The following is a 20,781-nucleotide window of genomic DNA, read 5'->3' on the forward strand; positions in this document are numbered from 1 at the left end:
GGGCACTGCAGCTGTATCTTGCAAATCTTGAGAGGTTGAGACTGTAGCTTGTAGGAGCATGGACAGAGGTGTGGCAGTTGAGGTTTGTTGCTCTGCTGAAGGTGAACTGGAAGAGGAGAGATCCGGCATCAAGACCGAGGTGGACTCTGCAGCTGTATTTTTGTGGGCGGGAGGAGAGGTCTTTTCTGGAGAGGCAGCAGTCATGGCACGCTGGCAAGCCTCCAAGTGTTTGGTCATGTCTGTCCTTCACAAAACAGTTATACTGCACACAGGACAATGGTAGTGTCCCTGATCCCTGCAGTTCAGTCCGCATCTGCATATAATTTTATCGAGAATAAAATCGTGCAAAAAAACATCTTAGTTAAGGACCAATGTACAAGTACACTCTATAAGTACTGTTTATACTCTCTTTTTGGGTGCGGGTGTACACTCACACCCCATTTCAGCAACATTCTGAAGTTTTATTTATTTTATTTATTTACTTGTTTATTTTGAGCAGGCATTTGTTGAGTTAATAGGGCGAGTTCAATATAGTTTGTGCCCAAAAAAGGAGCAGAAAAAGTTCAGAGAACTTATCAATGTCCACTCCCTCCCACCATAAGTTCACAATAATTTAAATTCAACAATCAGAAAAAAAAAGAAGCAAAAACAAAAGAATGCATTTCTATACATAATACATTTACAACACTACATAATACAATAAAAGCACTATTATCCTATTTTCAACTTTTCATTTAACTTTTCATTTTCTGATAATCATTTGGCTCACATAACTCACGTAAATTTTGACTTGCAGAGCAGAGAATCTGATTCTTAACTTTTTCTTTTATGAAAATGACTCTCTATAACCGTTTAGGGTAGATCATTCCCCTTTTACCAGCCAAACCAAAACCTTCAGTAGCCTTGTCTCATACTTAAGAATACAAACACACAGGACAAGTACATTATGCTTACCTTTAAATAAAATGCCACCTTTTTTGTGTGCCTCCAAGTGGCTCTGCAGCTTGGACAGTTTGGCAGGTTTAAACTTTAGGCACAGCGGACAGTGGAATTTTTTTCAGCATGTCTTGCAGCGTTCAATTTTGGGCGTGCTGCCGGCTGTTAGGACTGAAATATGCATCTGCAAGAGAAAAATTATGTCGTAAGAAGTCAAACAAAATTATACAAAAATATATATGGCGACTCAGTTGTTTGGTCTTCCAGCAGGACAATGGCACATTTTAGTGAGCACTATCGCGTGCACAAGACGACTTCACCAAGTTATTATACAGTGGAAACCAGTTAACGTTGTAGTGATCATGGATAACGTTACTTATCAAACGCTTAAATGGATCAAAATGCCCGGGACAAAATAATTTTTGTGCAAATGCTGTTTGCAAACGACAGTGAAAGACTTCTAATGTCAAGCTAATCCCATATCTATCTAAATAATACATAGTGCCTTTAGAGGCTAATCAACCGAGTGAATCAACCTGGTTAGCGCTAGCCACCGTTAGCCTAACTACGATAACAATGCTACAAACTAAAGTCCAAAACTCGATTCTTTCAAATTAATATAACTTAACAGGGCGATGTATAGTGTGCAACGTAATGTTCTAGTGAATAAATGCTGTTTCTGTTTCTTCGTATAACAAAAGGTTGTCGCTTGACTTTTACTCACTTTGTTGTCTCCGTACTTCACGTGGAAAACGCTAAATACGTGCTTGGGAAACGCTAAATACGTGCTTCTGTCGAATAAACTTCCAGTCTTGAGAGTGGAGGAGACCTCACAGTGCATGTCTGCAAGTAAGGGTCCTGAGAGTGGAGGTCTGCAGCCAGACCCCTCTCCATCCGAAAGGAGTGCTCTACCCCCCGGAGTAAACGGGAAAAGGGGTACAAGATGTACCTGTCCAGTTTTATTGACAATTATGAAGGTAAGTTTGAGCAAGACAGCGCTGTGCTAACGCTAAGCTAGCGGTAGCAATGAAGCTAACATTTAGGTTAGTTGTCCTGTACAGGTTTAAGGTTTGAAGAATTGTTTTTTAACGTGTTGAAAGAGGTACAGTGTGTCTTGTCTAACATATGAATGATGTTGAATCAGCTTCCTCGCTGGCTCAGACAGCCTTAGTGTTTTGCTAGTGGCTAACTAGCGGTAACAGCTGGACAACCAAATACCAGACGATTAACAGTAGCTGTAGTATATTTGTACAAGCAGTAGTAGTATTACTAAAAGTACACGCAGCAGTAATAGTAATACCAAAAGTTCAAGCAGCAGTAGTAGTATAAATAGCCGTTAGAGTCGTAGAAGTGGTATCAGTATTTGTAATAGTACTACAAGTTGTAGTATAGTGCCAGTATCAGCAGCAGTAGTCAGTGTACTACCACTACTACTAGTACTGTTAATACCACCAATACTGCCAATAGTAGTTATAAAGCCTAACTCATATATATCCAGATTACCATCTATGTTCTTCCTCCAAACCCATTTTATGATTGGGATTTACAGGCAGTTCTTTAGGACTGCTCTCAAATAATTGAAATGTTACTAAACAAGGCTATACTTATCAAATTAAATAGCTTTGGTCTCCAGTATATTGGCTGATTCTGTTCTTTGTACTTATTAGCATGATTTCTTTTTAAATATGTTGTTGTGTAATTATTTACTTCTATGTCTACTTTTTTCTTCACTCCATGTAGGTTTCCCAAAGACTATGGGTTGAGGAAGAAGTGGGAAGCAGCTCTGAGGAGAGAGGGGTTTGCTGTAAATATATAACAGCGTAGAGAGAGAGATAGATAAATAATAAATATTAATAATAATTCTGTTATTTATTGTAATTGTGTTGTTTATTGTAAATGAAAATAAGCTCTACCCTGTTCTAGTCTATCTCCTTCTTATATGTATATAACAGCCTAAAGAGAGAAATATTAAAAAATTATAATTGTATTGTTTATTGTAAATGTCAATAAACTCTATCGTGTTCTAGTCTAGAGCGTTGTTATATGTATATAACAGCATATATATATATATATATATATATATATATATATACATACATATATATATATATATACATATATATATATATATATATATATATATGTATATATATATATATATATAAGGGATGTGCGCGACTAGTCGTTTAATCGTTAATCGTTAAACCGCCTACTCATTTATTAAACGTTTAGTATTTTACTAGTCGGTTAAACACTGCATTAAGCATCATGCACCTTGTTCTTCGCGCCTCTGCATCGGCTTCTTTGTAAACAGGCTGAGCAGCCAGGAAGAGAGTTGCTCCTCCTCCCCTCCCCTCACACGCACACGTAGCAGGGCGCGGTCGACCTCCGGATGACACGTTCATTTCTCCAAACCTACATCGCCTGTCCGTTCACCCCACCCGGAACAGCCACGCTTCGCTTCCCCCCGTCCCGACCGGGCACCGCCATGCAGCTCTACGCTTGGGCGTGCGCCGCACGCTCGTCCCGTCTGGGCTACCTGGTTGATACTGCCATGCTTGTCTCAAAGATTAAGCCATGCAAGTCTAAGTACACACGGCCGGTACAGTGAAACTGCAAATGGCTCATTAAATCAGTTATGGTTCCTTTGATCGCTCTCTCAACGATACCAACAGGCTTATCAAAATGTCTGATCTACTTGTGAAACTCTTCCTCATCTGTCAAGCAAACCCAGCCATCATCATCGTCATTTACGACGGGGCCGTGAACGCCACTGCAGCCGCCATTGTTATTATCACTGCATTTTCTCCCGCGTCTGCTGCTATTTCCGCGTTTTTATTCAACCCCCGCTATCCCCCTCATCATTAGCGGTGTTTTGACCACTCCAGCTACACCCACCACGTCCCCTCTTGCCACTCCGGACCCCGTGAAGCAAAGCATCGGCTCCAGTATGTGCTGCTTGTGGACTGTCATGGCGCACCGACCCGCTGCCGTTACGCACAGACACAGCGGCACTTTCTGTCTCAGTGGACGACTGAACATCTTCATCAGAGGGTGAATATTCCTCTTCAGAATCTGAGTAAGCCATTACTTGCCAAAGTACTTTGTCAGCATTGACCAGACCTCTGGGTATGGTGAGTTTTCTCACTCTAAAATGTGCCATCTTGCGCTCTGATATGCTCCGACGGCGAGTCTCGTCTCCTCGGTTTTCAAACTCTGTAAACTCCAAAACTTTGAATGAAATATACTGCCTCCATGAGGCACATGAGGCAGTATATTTGAAGCTATGGCTTGTTATGTTCAGCAATGTTGCTTGTCGCAATATTGCGACTTTGGTGCTCAAAGGGTTAAATTGCAAGTTTACAATTAGTCGAAATTCCCATCCCTTATATATATATATATATATATATATATATATACAGTACCTTGTGAAAGTATTCGGCCCCCTTGAACTTTTCAACCTTTCGTCACATTTCAGGCTTCAAACATAAAGATATAAAATTTTAATTTTTTGTCAAGAATCAACAACAAGGGGGACACAATTGTGAAGTGGAAGGAAATTTATTGCATATTTTAAACATTTTTAACAAATAAAAACCTGAAAAGTGGGGCGTGCAATATTATTTGGCCCCCTTGCATTAATACTTTGTAGCGCCACCTTTTGCTGCAATTACAGCTGCAAGTTGCTTGGGGTATGTCTCTATCAGTTTTGCACATCGAGAGACTGAAATTCTTGCCCATTCTTCCTTGCAAAACAGCTGGAGCTCAGTGAGGTTGGATGGAGAGCGTTTGTGAACAGCAGTCTTCAGCTCTGCCCACAGATTCTCGATTGGATTCAGGTCTGGACTTTGACTTGGCCATTCTAACACCTGGATATGTTTATTTGTGAACCATTCCATTGTAGATTTGGCTTTATGTTTTGGATCATTGTCCTGTTGGAAGATAAATCTCCGTTCCAGTCTCAGGTCTTTTTCAGACTCCAACAGGTTTTCTTCCAGAATGGTCCTGTATTTGGCTCCATTCATCTTCCCATCAATTTTAACCATCTTTCCTGTCCCTGCTGAAGAAAAGCAGGCCCAAACCATGAGGCTGCCACCACCATGTTTGACAGTGGGGATGGTGTGTTCAGGGTGATGAGCTGTGTTGCTTTTACGCCAAACATATCGTTTTGCATTGTGGCCAAAAAGTTCCATTTTGGTTTCATCTGACCAGAGCACCTTCTTCCACATGTTTGATGTGTCTCCCAGGTGGCTTGTGGCAAACTTCAAAGGAGACTTTTTATGGATATGGCTTTCTTCTTGCCACTCTTCCATAAAGGCCAGATTTGTGCAGTGTACGACTGATTGTTGTCCTATGGACAGACTCTCCCACCTCAGCTGTAGTTCTCTGCAGTTCATCCAGAGTGATCATGGGCCTCTTGGATGCATGTCTGATCAGTCTGATCAGTCTTCTCCTTGTTCGAGGTGAAAGTTTAGAGGGACGGTCGGGTCTTGGTAGATTTGCAGTGGTCTGATAGTCCTTCCATTTCAATATGATTGCTTGCACAGTGCTGAAAGTAAAGGGGCTGAATAATATTGCACACCCCACTTTTCAGTTTTTTATTTGTTAAAAAAGTATAAAATGTCCAATAAATTTCATTCCACTTCACGATTGTGTCCCAATTGTTGTTGATTCTTGACAAAAAATTAAAATTTTATATCTTTATGTTTGAAGCCTGAAATGTGGCGAAAGATTGAAAAGTTCAAGGGGGCCAAATACTTTCACAAGGCACTGTATATATGTATACACTAAATAATAAAACAATTAATATTAATAATAAATAAATAGATTATATATATAAGAATGTTTTATGTATCTTGTTACTATGCATTTAGTTACTGCAGCGAAATCATTAATTAAATGTCAGATTTATTTGTGTCCTTTGATCCATGTTGTTCTTTATTCATTCTCCATCATGGTTTCCTGTGTGTCACGAAGACGCTGCTGTTGTTCTGAGAAGCCTTTATGAGTGTTTTGTTTTCCACTCACACCGAGTTGAGAATATAAACCTGTTGGCTGAAGTCAGCAAGAGAAAACAAATAGACAAACAAACACACTCACATTCACACCTACGGACAATTTGGAGAGGTTCCGGGGTTGTCGATGCCCAGCAGCTCAGCAAACAAGTCTGCCATAAATTAAGTTGTCTGCGGTCCCTTGATATTTTCCGGGATTCCCAATACCCTCAGATTTTGCCGTCTGCTTCTTAACTTCTTCAGTTTTGGACACAAGCATCATGTTGCTTTTGCTCAGCGCTTCACATTTAGCCTCGAGCTCCGCGAGTCTGCCATCAATATTTTGAAGTGAAGATTCGACATCAGTGAGACGAGAGGCAAATGCGTCAATTTTGGACTGAAGGGTGCCCATGGAGGCACGAGTTTCGTTCCGAAATGATTGAATCAGCCTGATCACGGAGGGGAGAGACTGCTCCTCGTCGTCAGTGTCATCGTCGCCATTATGTGACCGAGGGCTAGCACCGCTACTAGCATCAGCCTTGTCCTTATTTCGTAGCGAGCGGCCTTTCTCTGCTCGTTCCTGGCGCGTACTGCAATTGCCAGTCACCTTGTGAACCTTCCTGACAAGACTTGGGCCGTTCAGGAGAGCGAAGGAGTAGTTTGCAAGCTTATTTTAACAAAATATGCAGGAGCTGGTCAGAACGCGTCTACTCTCTACTCATGCTCCACAGCGCCCCCCTTCACCTCTCACTCTTGTCCACTTTTATAAGCTGGATGTCTCTGCTCTGAGCCTGGCTCATGCTGCTCGGAGTACTGGGCCCACTTAGAGCAGAGGGCCGTTCCTGAAGTGCTGTTTGTTGACTTGAGATAAGCATGTCTGGCAATACGGGAGTTTCCATATCCCATATTGAGACATTGAAACGAATGCTAGGAATGAGAACTATAGGTTATTTGCGTAACCCCAGTTCTCACAATAGCATGAGTGAGATGTCTCACCAGACAGCCCTTCTTGCTGGGCGAAGCAAGAAGAGGTACTTATTTTGAGTGATGCTGCATGGTAGTGCAGGCTACTTAAGGGTAGGTGGCTCCACCTGACACAGGCATGGCGATCACCAGCCAGTCAGGATTGGCGTAATGAGATCAATGCTTCTGAGGCATACGCAGGGGACATATCCCATAGTGAGACATCTCACTCATGCTACTCTGAGAACCGGGGTTACGCAAGTAATTTATAGTTTCCTTCTGTTATTCTTGGGATATAAACTGAGCTAACCTCAGTCATGAAGTAACTTTAATGGCACACAATTCCAAACTCTTGCTTAAGCTGCTCCAAGCCAGGGTTTTATGATTTCTACACACTTCAGAAGTGTAGAAATCTCAGTGTTGGGTGGAGAACACATCTTTGGTCAGGATGGATGGCTGAAATTGGGAGGAAAGCGTGTTTACAAATTTCACCACCACTCTGTGGGTATTCTGAAAAATCTTTCAACCAGCTGCACCTCCTGAAATTCCTTCCTCACTTGCTGACTACTGTCTCTACCCACTTTCACACAGAAATCACCCTGTAATCCACCAGAGTAGGGCTGCAACTAACGATTATTTTGATAATCGATTAATCTGTTTATTCACTTACATTTTAGTTTTGCCTTTATTTTCCAATGTAAAATATAAAATATATAAAAATATATAAAATATAAAAGGGCCTATGTCATTCAATGTACATTTTAAGAGCTTTTAACCATGTTACAATGTCCTAAATTCTTCAAAAACCTATCCAGAGTTGGATTTTAGTATGTCTCAATTAGCAGCAATCAAAACACTGACTCATCAGCACATACATGCTCATGCAACCATCCAACGTCACAAGATTTTAAATGAAGTTTCACCAAGGCAACAGTGCGCCCTCTGCTGGCAACATTTATACTTTAAAAACATCTTTCCTGCAGAGAAGCATTTTCTGGGCACCCATGTATTTTAAGCTATGCTACAATAATATCACAAGTAAGGGCTCCAAAAGTAGTGAACTAAATTTAAGGTAGTAATTTGAGAACAGAAATAAAATAGAAACAATTTTGCTGTTAACTGCATTTTATTTTTTCCAAAAAAACAGATTTCACCTGAGAACGAGATTTATAGCTTATTAACATGCTGTGAAACTGTAAACAATACTTAAAATAAAGTGCCATTTCAGGATCCTAAATGGAAGTCACATTTTTAAGAGTTTCTAAAAAAAAAAAAAAAACTGAATAGACCCTTTATTTGTTTACAAACATTGTGACGTTTTTTGTGGGCGGGGCTGGAGGCAAAAGCGGAGCGAGAAGTCAAGCGAACTGGGAGTATATAGTTTGCGCTGGGAGTAACTCGAGCATTTTTAACCCGTTAAACTTCAGTGTACCGCCGGCGGTACACTTACTAATTTGCATAGGAATTTCAAGAATGTCCGAAGGCTGCAAACGCGATTATATAAACACTATATGCCGATGGAAAGCTTAGATTCTTATGAATCCGCCGGTATAAACCACTTTCAGATGTGATTACCACAGCGGGTAATATAAACACATTTGTCCGACAAACAAGGAATATCCATCCATCCTTTCTCTGTACACGGCTTTAAAGTACACAGCGCGACTCACATTTCCTGGTTCATTATTACACACAGATGAAAATATTCCACAAAAAACGGCCATAATCCAACCTTGGACATCCAGACGACACAAGCCAGTAAACTATTTTGTCCAAAACATGTCCTGAAGTCGGTATATAATCCACGAATAGGTCGTTTTCAAGGAAATGCACCTCGCGATGCCCGTCCAATATTCCCTGTATTTCTCGTCATATTTTTTATTTACAAATAGAATATTAGCGATTTTTTGTACTGAAAATGGCTGATCGTCTGTGTCCAGTCTTTTCGCCTCAGTGCATTTAACCACAACTGTCTTCGTTCCCTCTGAGCACGAGTGTTCGGTGGAATCCTATAAAACTTTAATTTGCGTTCGCCAATGTCATTCCTCCTATTCTGGCATCCAAAAACACAGCAGGACGACATTTTAGAAAAGTTGATAGAGCCTAGTCCCTCAGTCTTTCGCCTTTCGGTCACGGCCGCAGGCATCCTCTTTTGCCTCCAGCTAAAGCTGTGACGTCAGTCGTGACATGGGTCATTAAAGGGTCTATATTTAGAGAAAACAAGTGCATTTTACAAACAATGTAGACAGTCTAATGAATGAATCATGAACTTTGCATTGCAGTGCAAAAATGTTAGCATGTCCACATGCTCTGGGCTAAGGCTAGCTCTCTTTTTAGAGGCTATATTCCCTGCTGCAGAATACAGCCACTCTGCTGGTGTAGTAGTGCTTGGTATACAGAGGTAGGACTTTGCTAACCTTGACAAAAGGGGTATTTCACCTCATTTGACTTCCACCACTCTAACGGATTTTCTCCCTTGGAAACTGGCTTCTCACTGAAGTATGTGAGGACCTCCTGTCGGACTTTCCCAGTGAGTACACAGTCGCTGAGCGTGAGTCTATGGCTGTGTCCGAAATCGCATACTAATGTACTACTCATACTAAGTGTAACGTCAAAATAAGTATGTAATGCGTTCACATTAGATAGTATGAAAAGACTGAGTACGCGAGAAATACCCGGATGTATACTATATCTGGAAAATTTTTAAGTGTGCGCGGTGACCACACTAGTCATACTCAACCGCCCCATAATGCTTTGCGAGCTATCCACCGAAATGCAAGCCTTCGCGGGATATGTGGCCGGACCGGGGCGATTTTTATTTTATTTTATGTGGTTAAGTAGTCATCCTAATCACCCCACAGATTTGAGAAATAGGCGTTTTCTGACCAATGTTATAAATTTGTCAGACGCCTCACAACGTGCTACTGAATGCTAGCAGCTAGTTGCAGCAGCTCGCTTTGCATACAGAACAAGTATCAGCTACCTCCAGTAGCCTGCAGCTACAATTGAAACGATTCACATAATCTGGCTAATAACTGCATGAGGAGTGCTGGCTTGAACTTGCCACATTAATTATGCGACTGTTTGTTAGCATAAAATCAACCTGAAGCCGGCATTCAGCCGAGATATTTGATAGCCGTACTTCCGGTTTTTGTCGTCGGAGGTTTGAAATGCATTATGGGAAATGTAGTAGTATACTACAGTGTGAACAGTTGGCATTCTAATCATACTTACAGTACGTAATATACAGTATATACTAATTGAGAATGTAGTATGTAGTACATTAGTATGCGATTTCGGACACAGCCTATGGCACTACTGAGTGAACCTAAAGCAAGGCAACCTATTGGTTGTTTGCTTCTTCTCCTGCAGTTCTGGTTGCGTAAAACCTACACTGGCTCATTACTGCCACACCTGGTCACCACGATTACAGGCTGGCTTAAAATAAGCGCAAAATATTGCCGCTTATGGTAAAAATAGACTTATTAACCAACTAATCGATGGCCAAAATAGTTGACAACTATTTTAATAATCAATTTTAAGTGATTAAATCGATTAGTTGTTTCAGCTCTACAGCAGAGATTGCTTGGATTGCTACATTTGCTAGTATTTGCTTTTAGATTGTACCAAACAAACCTGTGAAATGTTGCTGAAGAGCAGATGTTAATGATTAGGCGTTCTCTTCTGTTCCCTGCAGGGCACTTGATCAGACAACAGACATCTCACTTTTTGTCTCCTTTTGTTTCCAATTTTCACAGATGTGGGTGAAGATCTTCTTAGCATGTGCAAGAGAAATGTAACATCAAATAAACGCAAAATGGAGCCTGCAGGTAAGATGAAATTATCACTTTTGTCTCTGTTATTCCCTCATTTCCTCTTCAAATATTTCCACTTTCCATTGAATCCTGCTATGCTGCGACATCAGCACATAAATTTACCAGGTATTCTTATGGTGAAAAACTCATATCCTTGAGGCAGATCAATTTAATTCAGCTCACCAGCCACACCAGTCAGAATGGCTTCTTGAGCTCATGTCCCCCCTCTACCCTGCCACTAATCTAATGTGTACTTTGATCAGCTTCTGGTTTGTCAAAATTGTCATTTAAAGTCAGAGGGTTATTTAGTTGATGTTTGTTACTTATTCCTACATTCATTCATTTTTATGTGCTTATTTATTTGAAGGGCTTGAAAGCAGTGTGGTGTAACCCACTTTCTCTAGTTTTTGAGAAAATGGGTTTAAAATTTTGAACATTCAAAGCAAGGTCCCAGTTCCGCCCTCCGGGGACGGAACTGGAACCGGCGATGGGGACCCCTCTGGGAGCCAAGTGGGGGCCTGGACTGGGGACTGGGTTGGGCAAGAACTGGACTGGATAATTAGCTGGACTGGGAAACTAGCTGGACTGAACTGGACTGGAACTGAACTAGACTCGAGTCGGACTGGAAGGTCTGGAGGAACTGAAAGGACTGACAGCACTGGAGGGACAGGAGGGACTGACTGCACTGGAGGGCCAGGAGGGACTGACAGGACTGGAGGGCCAGGAGGGACTGACAGGACTGGAGGGCCAGGAGGGACTGACTGGACTGGAGGGACAGGAGGGACAGAAAAAGACTGGAGGAACAAAACAGGGGAGACCACTCCTGCATGGGAACCGTAAGGTGTTAATGCGGTCACTGCAGGAGGACCACTTGATGTTAAAGTGATACTGAGTCTCAATTGGTGTTGGGGAGAAGTGCTAGGCCTCCTCGAGACTGCCGGGGAGGAGCTATGCTTCCTCGTGGCTGCTGAGGAGAAGCTACACCCCTTCGAGGGTTCAGGGGAGGCGGAATGCCTCTTCAGGGCTGAGGGGAAGACTCAACGTCTCCTCAAGTCGGCCGAGGAGGAACTATGCCACCTCGAGGCTGCCGAAGAGGCGCTACGCTTCTTCAAGGGCACAGGAGAGACGGGGCACCTCACCGAGGCTATGGAGGAGGCGGGACGCCTCTGCGAGGACACGGAGGAGGCGAGACGCCTCTGCAAGGACACGGAGGAGGCAGGACGCCTCTGCAAGGACACGGAGGAGGCAGGACGCCTCTGCAAGGACATGGAGGAGGCGGAGCGCCTCCTGAGGGCTGCAGCGGAGGCAGGACGCCTCCTTAGGGCTGCAGACGGAGCCTTTGGCTCCTTATGCGCCCTGGAGGAAGCTCTTGACTTCTCTAAGACCACGGGGAAAGCGTTAAGCTCCTCTAAGGGTGCCGGAGAGGTGGAACGCCTCAACAAGGGCTCGGGGGCGGCAATATGCCTCTTCAAGGACTCGTGGGAGGCAATATGCCTCTTCAAGGACTCGTGGGAGGCAATATGCCTCTTCAAGGACTCGGGGGAGGCATTCTGCCTCTTCAAGGACTCGGGGGAGGCATTCTGCCCCCTCAAGGCTGCCGAGGAGGTGTTACACCCCCTCAAGGCTGCCGAGAGGGCCTTACGCCTTTTCAGGACTGCAGGAGAGGCGGGAAACCTCTTTAAAGCCACAGAGGGGGCGGAACACCTCCCTAAGGCTGCAGCCGGAGCTTCTTGATCCTTTGACGCTGCATGGAGAGCTTCTTGCTCTCTTAACACTGCAGGGGGAGCCCGTCGCTCCTCCAGAGCTGCAGCGGGAGCCTTTAGCTCCTTCAATGCTGCATCAAGAGCCTTTAGCTTCTCTTGTGCTGAAATGAGAGAAGCATTGAGCTCTTCTAAGGCTGTCAGGCCCACAAGGGCCGAAGACGGATCGATGGGCCCCACATGGACAGGAGACGGGGCCATGGGCCCCTCAAGGACAAGAGACAGGCCAGTGGGCCTCACAGGAACCAAAGACGGGGTAATGGATCCCACAGGAACCAGAGACGGGGCAATGGGCCCCACAGGAACCGGAGACGGGGCAATGGGCCCCACAGGAACCGGAGACGGGGCAATGGGCCCCACAGGAACCGGAGACGGGGCAATGGGCCCCACAGGAACCGGAGACGGGGCAATGGGCCCCCTATGGACAGGAGTCGGGGCAATGGTCCCCCTATGGACAGGAGTTGGGGCGATGGCCCCCACAGGAACAGGAGAGAGGGACACGGCACGGGGCCTCTCCTCAGCCAGGAGTGAAGCGACACGGGGCCTCTCCTCAGCAGGGAGTAAGGCGACACGGGGCCTCTCCTTGGCAGGGAGTAAGGCGACACGGGGTCTCACCTCAGTGGGAAATGAGACGGCATCGATCTGCTCGAAACTAGTGGCAGCATCGACCCGCTCAAAAGGTGAGGATGCATCTGGCCCCTCTAACACAGCAGGCGAGGTGGCACGGGGCCCCTCAAGCACCGCAGGTGAGGTGGCGTAGAGCTCCTCAGGGACAAGAGTAGGGGAGCTTCGTCGTCTTCGGGAGTCGCGTTTACGGCGGCCAGCCTTTATGATGACTGGCTCGCGGGGGCCCAGGAACACGTGGGCTGTTGGAGGAGTGTCGCAGGGAACCGGACAGGTTGGTCAGGGGGTATTCAGAAATTTCTGAAGGTCGCGAGGAATGTGTGGAGCTAACCATGGCTTCTTCGCAGCCCTTCTGCGCCCCTCCAGCACAGCTTTGTCTCTGGTATTCTGCCCAGGCGCATTCCTCCACCGGTCTTCCTGGGAATAAAGTTCTCTAACAAAATGCCTCACGGGCTTCAAAAAAAATGTCCATGGGGCTTCTAGGAACCGGAATGCCTGCTGGGTTCTTGGGTGGCTGCATTATTCTGTCACGATTCGGGGTGTGTGAACCCATGCAGCAGGCGTAGGCAGGAGGGTAAATTAATAATTATTTAATAAAAGAAAACAGACAAAATAAGACACATATTAAAACAAGCAGGAGGGGAGAGAGCAGGAGGGAAAAAACTAAACTGAATTAAACCAACTAAGGGAGGACCAGACGGCCAAGGTAAACAATTAAATAAAACAGAACGAAACTAAACAAAGGGCGGACCCGGAGGCTGAGATAAAACTAAACATAAACCCAACTAGAATGAGGGGAAAGTGGCTTACTGAAAGTCCGGGTTATGGAGGACGGGGAAGGCTGAACAGGCAGAGCAGGCGGGGAATGAGATGATGGCCGGGAGCTGGCAAGGTTATCCGGGGGGGAAGCAACGGAGTCCGAGGTGCGGGGGCGTAGCGTCAAACAATCCAGGGGGGAAGCAGAGTCCAGGAGGTGACGTTTCGAGACGGCAAACGCCGTGGAGCAGGTAGCAGAGGGCATGGCATGGCGGGGAGTGTGAGTCAATAATGCAGCGTCAGTGTGGTGGAGAGTGCCAGGCTTTAGCTGCACTGATTACTGACTAGCTCCGGCTGTGTTGCTCCACACAGCCATAAGTCATTCGGCTGACGAGCCGGCTCGCTGCAGCCAGAGGGGCGTGACAGCTACCTTGCCATTTATTCGTAGGATTTCTCATGTTTGACGCAGTCAATTGGTTATTGATTTGTTTTATTTAAATGTTCATTTATAAAATGTTGTTTATCAATTTACAAAAGAAAAGATAAGCTTCTGACATTATAACACAGGCCTAATACTATCTTTTCTCATTACCAGGTGGGGAGGTGAAAGTAAGAAAGCTGGACTGGCTTCAGCATGGCCTTTGTACAGGTAACAGACACATATTATACATAACCAACCTGCTATGAATATACGGTGCAGTCAAAAAATATTTGCCCCCTTCTTGAGTTCTTTTTTTTTTTTGCATATTTTCAAAACTTTAATATTTGAGCTCATCAAGTAAATGTAAATATCAAACATAACTCAAGTAGACACAAAAGGCAGTTTTTAAATGATGATTTTTTTATTATAAAAAAAAACATTCAAAGCTGGCTGGCCCATTGTGAAAAAGTAATTGCTAACTGGTTGGGCCACCCTCAGCAGCAACAACTAAAATCAAGCGTTCTCTATACCTGTCAATGAGTCTTTCACATCTGTGGAGATATTTTGGCCCACTCTTCTGTGCAGAATTTTTTTTAATTCAGCAACACTGGAGGGTTTTGGTGCACAAATGGGTGGCGGCGGCGAATATTCGGATATCAATATCCGGATACCACCGTCACGACCGAATGTTCGGGTCCAGCCCTATTTTGTTTCAACACATTTATATACAGTGGGGAAAATAAGTATTGAACGCGTCAACTTTTTCTCATCACATTTATTTCCAAAGATGCAATTCAAACAAAATTTCTACCAGACATTGATATTAACTCAAATACACATGAAAAGAAATCACAACGTTCAGGTCCATAAATAATGATTATGTGGAATTAAGTGCGATAACACAGGAAAAAAGTATTGAACACGTTAACTGAGACTCATCTAATACTTGGTGGAGAAGCCTTTGTTTGCAATGACAGCTTCCAGACGCTTCTTGTATGTTTTAACTAATCGCTCACACTGCTCAGGTGTGATTTTAGCCCATTCCTCTCCACAGATTGTCTTTAAATCTTGAATATTCTTTGGTGTCCTCTGGTGAACCCTTTTCTTTAGTTCTTTCCACAAATGTTCAATTGTATTTAAGTCAGGTGATAGACTAGGCCATTCTAACGGATTGATTTTCTTTTTTGAAACCATTTGAGAGTCAACTTTGCCGTGTGCTTTGGATCGTTGTCCTGCTGGAAGGTCCAGCCACGTCTCATCTTCATCATCCTGGTGGATGGCAGCAGATTCATATCAAGAATTTCCCGATACATGGCTCCATTCATTGCTCCGTCAATTATATGAAGTTTGCCAATACCATGAGATGAGAAACAACCCCATGCCATGATGCTTCCACCTCCAAACTTCACTGTTGGTATAGTGTTTTTTGGGTGATGTGCAGTGCCATTTCTCCTCCAAACATGGTATGTAGTATGACAGCCGAAAAGTTCAATTTTGGTCTTATCTGACCTGACACATTCTCCCGGTATTCTACAGGCTTGTCAAGATGCTGTTTAGCAAACTTTAAACAAGCTTCAACATGTCTTTTCTTGAGGAATGGAGTCTTGTGGGCTGAGCATCCATAGAGGCCATGGTGGTGGAGTGCATTGCCTATCGTTTTCTCTGTAACAATTGTACCTGCTGCCTCCAAGTCTTTCTGGAGCACTTTCAGGGTGATCCTTGGGTAGTTGAGTACCGAGTCTGACTATCTTTCTGACTCCCTGGTCAGAAATCTTGCAAGGACCTCCTGTGCGTGGCCTGTTGATGGTAAGGTGGTGCTTCTTCCACTTGCGAATAATGGCCCCAACAGTGCTGACTGGAATATTCAGGTGCTTTGATACAAGTCTGTAACCAGTTCCATTCTGATGCTGAGCAACAATCAGGTTGCGAATGTCTTCAGAGAACTCTTTGCCTTTACCCATCATGAGGTGTGTCGTATTTAACTGCTTGGTGAAAAAACGACCTTTTTTACAGGACCATCAATTTGCTCTAGCCCAGCTGATGTTGGTTTGCACTAATTGGAAGTTCAAGTAATAATTATTGACAGATTTCAGGTGGTATGGTGCATTTCCTTGCCAAAGTATACAGCCTTTCCATGGTGTGTTCAATACTTTTTTCCTGTGTTATTGTACTTAATTCCACATAATCATTATTCATGGACTTGAATGTCATGATTTCTTTTCATGTGTGGATTATTTGAGTTAATATCAATGTCTGGTAGAAATTTTGTTTGAATTGCATCTTTGGAAATAAATGTGATGAGAAAAAAGTTGACGCGTTCAATACTTATTTTCCCCACTGTATTTAGGGTAAGATGTTCAGCCCAAAATTTCTGGCAGAGGAGCACTGTGCATTACAGTTTTCCTGCCATTGTTATTAGTGTGTGAAATGGTGAATCAGAAACGCATAGTAAAGCACTTTTCGGGATCTAGCCCAGGTTAAAAGGTGCCATGCCATGCTATGACCTGAATCAAGGGGAAATCTGGACATAACATGTGGTGTGCTCCCCCACTTTTGCCCACTCCCAATAAAGGTCAGCTACACATTGCAAATCACTGTTCAGAGAAGAAGCTTAAGGCTACGTTCAGACTGCAGGGCTTAATGCTCAATTCTGATTTTTTTGTAAAATTGGATTTTTTTGCGAGTTCGTTCACATTTCCAATTAAATGCGACTTGTATGTGATCTCCTGTGTGAACCTCACACAACCCAAAATGTTCCCACATGCGCAGAAGAGGACACAACAACGACACACGCAGAGAGCGTGTTCAGTGTTTACGGAAGTAAACATGGACGCTAACAGCATATTTATAACATAATCGTTTTAAGGAGAAGGTCAAAAAGGAAGAGACCAGGATTTTGGCCCCGGCGTTTTGCGGGGCAGTGGCAGCAACGTCTGTCCAGCGAACTGTGTGGGTGCGGAGTCGCAGCGAGGAGTGGTGGGATAGTGATGTTATTGTGTGTCTTGCCGTGAGAGTGTTAAAAAGAGGCGCTCACATATGTACATAAAGGTCGCCCTTATCATTCGAAAATTCTGAATGAAGTCCGCATCTTCACAGATGCGGACTTCATTCAGAATTTTCGAATGATAAGGGCGACCTTTATGTACATATGTGAGCGCCTCTTTTTAACACTCTCACGGCAAGACACACGGCTTCGGCAGTCCAAAGACGTGTTTTGCTTGAATGCAGAATAGTGACGTTTGTCATGTACCAATGACGTATAGGTTGGATAAATGTGACCTGGCCGTTCAGACTGAAGTCGCATGGCAAAAGATCCGATACATATCGGAATTAGGACCACATATCCAAGTGGCCTGGGTCACATTTGAAAAAATGGGATCTGTGTCGTTCAGACTGTCATGAAAAGATCAGATGCAGGTCGCATAGGGGCAAAAAAATCGGATTTGGGTCACTTGAGCCAGCAGTGTGAACGTAGCATAATTCTTTTTTGGAGTAGAGCAATCCCAGAAAAAAAAGCACACATACAGAACTTCAGTTTTACCACTAAAACTTCAATTACAAAAACAAGCATTAAACAATAGACAAGCCTCTAACCTTGCTAATAAACTAGATAAGAAAACAGATGCAAACAAATAGGGCTTGTCACTTCTGCTTAACTGCTGAAGTTCTTGTGTTTACAAGTATCTACAGCGCCCTCCATAATTATTGGCACCCCTGGCTAACATGTGTTCTTTAGCTTCTAATAAATTCAGTTTTTTTTCTAAATAATATAGGACCACAATGAACAAAAAGAGGAAAATCCAACCTTTAATTCAAGTGCATTTATTCAGTGCGGAAAAATCATACATTAAGAATTAATTCTTTTACATCAAATCACGTGTGCCACAATTATTAGCATCCCTGATGTTAAAACTTTGCCAACAAAACGGCACCTAATCTTCTCTTACAATACATTTTTCTACAAATTTCAGTGTGAAAGTATGCTTCTGCAATAAAAATGTAATTTATTTTAAGGCTTTCAACCCATCTTAGCCAGGGGTGCCAATAATTATGGAGCGCGCTGTATATATACAGACATTCATCCAATCAGAAAATAAATTTGCTATGCAAAGCTCACTCCAAAATCATCTCTGCCACAAAACGTTCATAATAGCAATTGTGGAACCATGGTACTAGCATTAAAATTCACGAAAATCCACAGACTTGGCTTGCTGATGGTTGGGAGTGAAATAGGTGAGGAAAGAGGAGAAGGATGTCTGCCGCAAATTAAAAAAAGGCTGATGTCACTGACTGGCCCAATCTTTGAGCTTCATTTGGACTAGTCCCAGAGCTCCACCTGTTCTAGTGTCATTTATACTCCCAGACACACACAGGCTGAAAGAAGGACAGAGAGATCTGAATATCCAAACAAAATGACCCTTGTTTTATTAATATCGCATCAAATCAGAAGCAATCTAAGGGCACAGCTCAAGACCTCACAGTAGTATGATATGAATTGTACCCTGAGCAAAAAAAAAAGCAGCATTTTGTGACAGTTGGGAGGAAAAAAAATCCCTCAAAAAGAATGCCCCATGAAATACGCAGAGGAAATGGCAGGCTCATACAGGAGGATTACACCTGGGTAAGCAGACTATGTTAAAGTGGACAAAATGCATAGTAATAGTAGTAACATCAAAAAGAGACAGCAGTTTTCATTCTTGGTTTGAAACATTGGTCCGTTTGACCTCAGTTTGGGTGTATGAGTTGCTGCTGTATTAGGAATTAAAATTTTCTGACTATAAAAAAATGCCCGTCTTACCATTTGTTTCATCTTTGTAGATGCTGATATGGAGTTCAGTTGGACAGAAGAGGAAGTAGCTGATCTTCATAACAACACTAGCTTCATCATTGCTGCTGACAGTAAGTTTTGAATCTGATAAGTATACCACTTCTTTTCTTTGTCATTGAGCTGAAACAATCATTACAATGTGAAATTGAGAATGAACTTAAAATGTATTATGGTTGAAAAATAATGTCTTGGCTTGATAAATTTTGTCTTGTTGCATGTAGTGAAGTCACAGATTGGTGTTTGGTTGTGCAACCATTACTGGCCAAAAGTGAAGTCCCGTCCTCTTTTCCCATATTCCGTTCTCAAAATACACAGGAAAAACATCAGTTTTGGGTGAACTCCGATGCATTTGAGGTCCTAGTCAAAAGGTAGCATTTTTAGAAAGCTGGTTTTTGTTGTGAATTATTCTCTCTGCAAAAACCTTTCCTAAAGTACCTTGCAGGGACAAACTGACAACAAACAGCAGCCTGAGAATTTGCTGTCAAGCTGCCCTAATTTGATGCACCAAATTCAAACTAACGCAACATGTTTGTTGATGAACAAATTATTAAAAATACAGTCTGTTCATTTGCATTGGTTTGTGTTTGGTTAAAGTGCAAATTAATCTAAATTCCCCACCAATCCTTGTGTGCATAAGGAAAAATTCAATGTTAAATTAGTGTAGTGATCACCTAATTTGACTTAATAGTTGCTATTTAAAACATTGCATACTTGCTATTCATTCTGTTCCTTGTATTATAGCAATAAATACTTGAATGAAGTCCAACTTGTTCATATGAATGATGTATTGTGCTCTGATTTATTTCATCATCACACAGTAACATTCAGTAATGCATAATTTGTTTACTGTACACATAACAAAACAGGAATGTAGCCGCAAGGGGACACAAGCCAGTGTCTTATTGTGCTGGTCCCAAGCCCGGATAAATACAGAGGGTTGTGTCAGGAAGGGGATCCAACGTAAAACTTTGGCCAAATCAAACATGCGAATCAAATGTATGACTTCCATACCGGATCGGTCGAGGCCCGGGTTAACAACGACCGCCATCGGTGCTGTCGACCTACAGGGTGCCGGTGGAAAATGGACGACTGTTGGTCGAAGAAGGAGGGGAGGAAGGTGTGTTCGTAGGAAGAGAGAGAAGAGGAACACCAAGAGTCTAGGACTGAGAGTAGGGACTTTGAATGTTGGAACTATGACAGGAAAAGATAGAGAACTTGTTGACATGATGCAGAGGAGGAAGGCGGACATACTGTGTGTCCAGGAGACCAGGTGGAAAGGTAGTAAAGCTAGAAGTTTAGGAGCAGGGTTCAAGTTGTTCTATCATGGTGTAGATAGGAAGAGAAATGGAGTAGGAGTTATCTTGAAGGAAGAGTTTGTTAGGAATGTCCTGGAGGTAAAAAGAGTGTCAGATCGAGTGATGAGCCTGAAGCTAGAAATCGAAGGTGTGATGTTCAGTGTTGTTAGTGGGTATGCTCCACAGGTAGGATGTGAGGTGGAGGAGAAGGAGAAATTCTGGTTGGACCTTGATGAAGTGATGCAGAGCATCCCTAGAAGTGAGAGAGTTGTCATTGGTGCAGACTTCAATGGACATGTTGGTGCAGGAAACAGAGATGATGAGGAGGTCATGGGCAGGTTTGGTATCCAGGAGAGGAACGCAGAAGGACAGATGGTGGTTGACTTTGC

At 43.3% G+C, this 20,781-nt stretch overlaps 1 protein-coding gene across 4 annotated transcripts in view; it reads left to right on the top strand.

Moving 5' to 3' along the window:
• mettl22 (methyltransferase 22, Kin17 lysine) overlaps positions 1–20,781 on the top strand; it is a 53,205-nt gene that overhangs the window by 20,433 nt on the left and 11,991 nt on the right. For all 4 annotated transcript variants that reach the window (XM_051941310.1, XM_022213470.2, XM_051941312.1 and 1 more), the window contains 3 exons: positions 10,652–10,723; positions 14,444–14,497; positions 19,088–19,168. In XM_051941310.1, coding sequence (XP_051797270.1) covers positions 10,652–10,723; positions 14,444–14,497; positions 19,088–19,168 — 207 coding nt within the window. The remainder of the gene's footprint in view (positions 1–10,651; positions 10,724–14,443; positions 14,498–19,087; positions 19,169–20,781) is intronic.

The sequence above is a fragment of the Acanthochromis polyacanthus genome, chromosome 21, assembly GCF_021347895.1.
Source record: "Acanthochromis polyacanthus isolate Apoly-LR-REF ecotype Palm Island chromosome 21, KAUST_Apoly_ChrSc, whole genome shotgun sequence".
NCBI classification, from domain to species: Eukaryota; Metazoa; Chordata; class Actinopteri; family Pomacentridae; genus Acanthochromis; species Acanthochromis polyacanthus.